This window comes from Petaurus breviceps, unplaced genomic scaffold (assembly GCF_028583685.1).
Source record: "Petaurus breviceps papuanus isolate PSGF00001 unplaced genomic scaffold, PetGlider_PUasm1.0 689, whole genome shotgun sequence".
NCBI lineage: Eukaryota > Metazoa > Chordata > Mammalia > Diprotodontia > Petauridae > Petaurus > Petaurus breviceps.
Genome location: NW_027186458.1, coordinates 4169954 through 4175953, shown reverse-complemented (window position 1 = coordinate 4175953; position 6000 = coordinate 4169954). Strand labels below are relative to the sequence as shown.

General features: G+C 48.9%; 1 protein-coding gene across 2 annotated transcripts in view; it reads right to left on the bottom strand.

The window, feature by feature from the left end:
* Positions 1-719: 719 nt before the first annotated feature.
* Positions 720-6000, bottom strand: part of BBS7 (Bardet-Biedl syndrome 7) — a 50630-nt gene continuing 45349 nt past the window's right edge. For both annotated transcript variants that reach the window (XM_069104879.1, XM_069104880.1), the window contains exons 16-19: positions 5579-5688; positions 5389-5492; positions 4107-4230; positions 720-1060 (exon numbers count right to left, since the gene is read on the bottom strand). In XM_069104879.1, the coding sequence (XP_068960980.1) occupies positions 927-1060; positions 4107-4230; positions 5389-5492; positions 5579-5688 (472 nt within the window). In that variant the 3' untranslated portion in view covers positions 720-926. The remainder of the gene's footprint in view (positions 1061-4106; positions 4231-5388; positions 5493-5578; positions 5689-6000) is intronic.

Genomic DNA, 6000 nt, shown 5'->3' with positions numbered 1-6000 from the left:
GAGCGGGGACCCCGGGCGAAGGCGAGGCTGACACCGGGCCGGGCACCCCGGCGCCGAGATTACATTTGCCCGAGCCGGCCCCGCTGGGAGAGGGCAGAGGGTGCCGGGGTCGGCCCCGCGGGGTCCCCAGGCTAGCCCGGAGCCCGGAGGGGGTACCCTGCTTCTGCCCAGCCCGGGCGCGTGTGTCCCAAGCGCCCCCGGGGGCTGATGCCCAGCGCTGGGCATTGTCTGTTGGCGCAAGGGACGGCTCGTTTACCCGGAGTCATCTTTGCTGAGTCCCCGTGAACGTAAATACAGCGATGTTCACTGAAAAGGAATACAGAGCGTCGGGTCCTGGAGCGCGTGTCCTCCAAGCGCATCCCGGGGCGCCCCGAGTCGTCTCCACGGCTGGCACGGCCGGGTCCGCGTGTCACGCGTGGGTCATCAGAACCCCCTGGCCCGTTCCTAACTGGGTCTGAGAGAGGAGAGACTGCGGATCAGGTGTCAGAACCCCGGGGCTCGTGTGATCCGCAGCAGATCCCCATCGGTGAAAGGAGGCCGGCTCCCGATGTCTGTCCCCGTGCCAGTCGGGCCCCTCATTGTCCCCTTTGGGGATATTTAAGGATCAAATGGGAATACGTGGGAAAGCATGTTTGAAGCCACAAAAGCAATTCTCCCGCCATAGCTGCTTCCCAAATACCAACATTCAAGGAAGGGGATGTCAGTAAATCACCTCTAGCTTTTCTTTTAGGCTGAAAATAAAAATATATATTTAAAGAACCGTCTAACAAAAATTACAATTTCTTGAAAAATGTCAGAACAACGTTCAAATGATACATTTGAGATAGAGTCCAAACCACTAAAAATGTTACAAATCTAATCTGGGACACTTGAAAAATATCCTTCACAGACTGGGCTGTCTCCATGCTTGGCGCGCACTTTGTATTTCAAGCGGCATCAAAGAAAGCAATCAGGGCATTTTGGTCGTAACTGTCCAGAATCTCCAGCAGAAGAGGAACTTTGGTCTTCACGTTGGTGCCTTTAAATTTAAACTTATCAATGAAGAGGTCCGTGATCATGCCTGAAAGAGAAATGTTCCTTTTCAGCCAGTAGCTTTCAGGAAACAAGGACACCGGTTCTCAAAGCCAAAGTATTCTTTGAACAGAGAGCTACTCAAAAGGGCCTTTTTTTAGGGTCTCACCTTTCTTTTGTCCAAACTTGTGATTTCATCATTGAAATCACAAAAGGGTCAGTCACTGTTTTTAAAAATATTGAGTATAAGAAATCCAAGTTCTAGGACAGTGGTCTCTGAACATTTCATATTCAGTCACAGAGGTGACTGCTAGGTAGGCCACTGGAATTTCCCAATCACAGAGTGCTGTGATCAGAGCTGCATTTTAGGAAGTTCACTGGCGAATGAATGGAGGAGGCTTGAGGCAGGCAGACCCACAAGGTCACAAAAGTAGGCCAGAGGTGAACTAAGGAGGGCCTGCCCCAGGGGGACAGCAGTGTCAGAGGAGAGAAGGGGAGACAAGGGACAGGAGCTCAAGCCAATGGACTGGATACAGACGGAGGGAGGATGACTGGAGGATGGTGGTGCCCTCCACAATAAGAGAAGGGGGAGGAGGAAAAGCAGGAGGAAGGCAGGCTGGGAAAAAGAAAATGAGCTCGGTCTGGTGCATGCTGAGTTTCAGATGTCCCACAGAAGTGGTGAGACACTGGAGATGGGCAGAGAGGGGGAGGGCTGGGGAATCATCAGCACTGGAACTCTGAGTCACGGAGCTCAGGAGGTGACCAAGAGGGAGAAGAGGACAGGGCTCAGGACAGAGGCCTGTGGGCCGCCCATGATTAGTGCCCATGACCTGGGGGAAGACCCAGCAAAGGAGATGGAGAAAGGAGGGAGGGACAGCCTGTCCAATAAGGACTGAAGAAAGGCCATCAGAGCTGGCAGCACAGAGGCACCAGCCGCCACCTCAGCGACCTCCCCCTGGCCTCCCCACTGGCCCTCCTCTGAGGTCCCCAAGGCTGCTGCCCCACCATCCAGTCATCCTGTACACCTCGACACACTGTCCCCATCGAGTCCTAGACGGCAGGGACTGCTCTGCTTCTGCCCAGTGCCAAACCGTGGCAGGTGCTCCTTCCTACCTCCCACCAGCTGTCTGGGCCTGGGGGCTCCCAGCAGCTGCTCAGATGGGCCCATATGCCCCTGGGCCTCTCAGACAGCTGCTGCTGCCTCTTGTCCTGACTCATCCCTGAGCCGTTCACTGCCACACTCTGATGGTCTCTGGCAGGGTCAGGTGCTGAGACCCTCCAGCTTCCACAGACCTCTCAGCAGCTCAGCCTGCACCTGCCCCACCTCCACAGCTGCTCAGCCCTTGGAGAGAGGTGGGGACAGAGGAGCCCCACTGTTCTAGGGTATCAAAGTTTCAGGATCTAATTCACCATTATAACGACTTTAATAAGGGGCAGAGACAAGCAAATGAATGGTAGTTTTGTTTATACAATACTAATAACTAGTCAGGATAATTTTTTGAAAATGGAATTGACTAGTTATTTTGCCACAACGCAGACAACCCCTGATCTTAACCACATCTGCAAATATACCCTTGAAAACCCTGGTTTCCAGCTTGTTTGGTCAGGTTGTATTTTTACTTTGTGGCTGCATTTACAAACCAGAAGGTCATGGGCTATCCCCTCCAGCTGGCTTCAGCATCAAGGCAGCCTGTCCTCACAAGGGCAGGACGAAGTCACTGCTGCCGCCCATGAAGGAGGCACTGAGAAGGGCTTATTAAGAGCCCGCTGGGTTCCAATCATTGTCAGGAGCCCAGGGATACGATGACAAGGCCGGCATCATCATGCCTTCCTCGGATCTGCTCATTACTCTGCAGTCACATGACGTGTTTTCCCTGGGAAGATTTTATTGGCTTAGGTTAACTCCCAGGTGAAGAAACACTCCCTACCAATGCAGGCAGCACCTTCTCTGCAAGGCCTACTTAGAAAGGAGCCTCGAGCACTGAAGAGTTAAGTGACCTGCCCAGGGTTCCATGGCAAGACTGGTATACAAGTTTTCCTGGCTCTGAGGCTAGTTCTCAATCTGGTATGGCATGCAATTGTCTCTCTTTGTATAGAGATCACGTCAAAAAAAAAAAAAACATTCTCCCTTGCACAAAATGTTTCTGAGCCTGTCCTAAATCCTCTCCCAGAAGGCAAAGTGAAATGGGAACTAACCACTCAAAAAGGCTACTGTGCAGTATTAGCCAATGGTGCAGAGCACAGGTGAAATCCAAACACAGAAAAATTCTAATTTAGGAATCTGAATAAATAGGAAGTTTAATTCAAATTTACAAAGTGCCAGCCTTCCCCTGTAGTGGACTGGGTGCTAGGCTTGGTACAGAAGAGCAGAGGTCATGTGCCTCCTCTGACCCTTACTCTGTGGGCACAGACAAGATCTTCTCTCTCAGGGCCTGGGGACCTAAAAGTGTCAGGCTGGTCCTGAAAGAGGGCATTCATCATTTTGATTTAGCTGAAAGAGTAAAAACTCTGAGTGCAAATATTTACCATTAAGACATCTAAATCAAGGTGTTTACAGTTTCAGGATTTATATTTAAATTTTTAATTTAAATTTAAATCCCACATATTTTAAGAAAATAAATAAAACACCTTGGAGTCCCTAGTGTTTTCTTGGGCTCATGAAGCTTTTACAAACAATGGTACCAGAAGAAGATCCCAGATGCCACAGTCCCTAACAGAGTAGCTGGAGTGGAGATAACCTGGGTTCTGACATTACCTGGGGCCCAGACTGGCTGTGTGACCATGGACAAACCACCTAACCTCCCAGTGGCTTTGGGCAGGGGTGAGTTTCCTCATCTCCTGAGAAATCACAGGTCTGGACAAAACACACAAACACACAGACATACACACACAGACACAGACACACACACACACACATACACACACACACACACACACACACACACACACACACCGTCTTCCCTAAAGACTAGCACTTCTGCCGATTCATTCCCAGTGCGTCCTAGGCAGCCCTGGCAGCTTGGACTCGTCACACTAGGGACCACCTTTCCCCACCCCACGTGGCTCCCCAGGTGCTGTGACCATGGCTGACTGACCGTAAAGTCTTTCCAGGTGTGCAGGCTGTTTCTTGTACTCTTCCTGTAAACGGTCTGCCTCTTCTAGAATACAGCGATACTCCGGGATCAGAAAGTCAGTGTTTCCTTCGTGAACCTGCAGTTCCTTATTGGAATAAAACAAAGGCACCAGTTAGTCCACAAACCCAAGGAGCTTGAAGGGAATCTTCAGAAGTGGCCTCTTCGCCCCTCCTAGTAAAGCCCCCTGTTGTGCAGCAACAGCAGCAGAGAAATGAGCTTCAGGAAGGCTATTTCCAGACTATAAACTGGGGCAAATTTTAAAACTATCTGGCATTTCTTCATCAAACTTTGCATTCTGATCACATCCTTCTGTACAGCATTTCCCAAGAACTGGCCCAAGGACTAGTCCATGGCAAATTAGTCTACAAAACAATGACTATGGACGGCCGTCACTTTATCAAACCTATAGACTTGACCAAAGCCAAGCTCTCCTTCCCCTCCCAGTCTCTTTTCCCTACTCCTCAAACCCAAGCCATCCTGCTTCCTTTCTGAATCCCACTTTCTACTCCTTAAATCAGAGAAGGCCACAATGTCACAGCATCATCCATCATCAGAGCTGGATAGGACTTCAAAGTTCAGCCTCTTCATTTTAAAGCTATGGAAGCCAGGGCCCAAAGGCCTGGCATGATCCATTCAGAAGGACTGTAGGCTCGGAATCACATCACTGACTCCCCAAACACAGCCTGGCAGCCTGGCTTTGGAGAGTGGTGGCGAGGGCAGGCTCAGGATCGTGTGGGCTGACAAACTCTGCCCTGGTTCTCCTTGGGGATTGGGGCAGAGGCTAGAGCTGTGATGTCCTTGGAATAGGAAATCTCTTCTCTGAGCAACCTTGATGGGTCAGAGGCAGGACCTGAAGCCAGGTGTTACTGCTTCCAGTGTCAGCTTGCTATGTCCAGCACCACAATCCTCTGACCCACAACTCCACTCCACACTTAGAGTAAGGCGACAATTCAGAATAACAAAATTTGATCAATAAAACATTTCTGAGACTGACAAAAGGATTTCTTTAGGTTTGCTAAAAAATAATGAGCCAGAGTTTAATCTTCTCTTTCCTATTCCAGAGATAAGCTGGCTGCTACAGTACAACATAACATTTTTTTTTTTTTTTTTTTTTGAAAAATGTCCCAAATGAAAAAAAAAAAAAGGACATAATTCTTTAGGTAAAATCAGAAATGTGGCACTTAAATGAAAGATTATGGAAAATGGCTTAACAGGGTTGAGTGACCCAGGAAACTGCGCTTACTTTTAAAGCATCGATTAGCTGCACTTTCTTGGCCAACAGCAGCTGGTATTCCAGTTTGGGGTGGATCAGCCTTAATGTGTGACTCACAGATACTTCGTTGATCTCTAAGGAAGGGAAGATGCAGATACAAGTCAGTATGTTACTTTAATAATGCCCTGTTACACAATTCTGTAGCTGATTTTTTTTTTACCATAGGCTATGTTGAGATTTATTTTCCTTTTTGTCGCTTCTTTGGAAAGCACATCTTTTAGGATGGATATAGTAGAAATATTGTCTGATTTGAAGACTCCTTCTCCTTTTCTGGAAAATTAATGTTTTTGAAAGAACATTAGAAGAACATGGCCCAGGCCACAAATCCCTTTTGTATGAAGCACAGAGTTCAAACCTGATTTGACTTCAGAATTGACTAACACAAATCACAGAAAACAAACACCATCCAGGGAGCTCTGGACAAAACTACAAACACACAGCCCGCTAGACTGACTCGGATCCTCATGCTGGTAAATCCAGAGGCGTCTGAGCCCCCACTGTAGGAGACACGAGGGCAGGCTGCATGCAGCCCTGCCAGAAGCTCAGGAGGCTAAGAGCATAGTCATCTGGAGAAGGATGGCA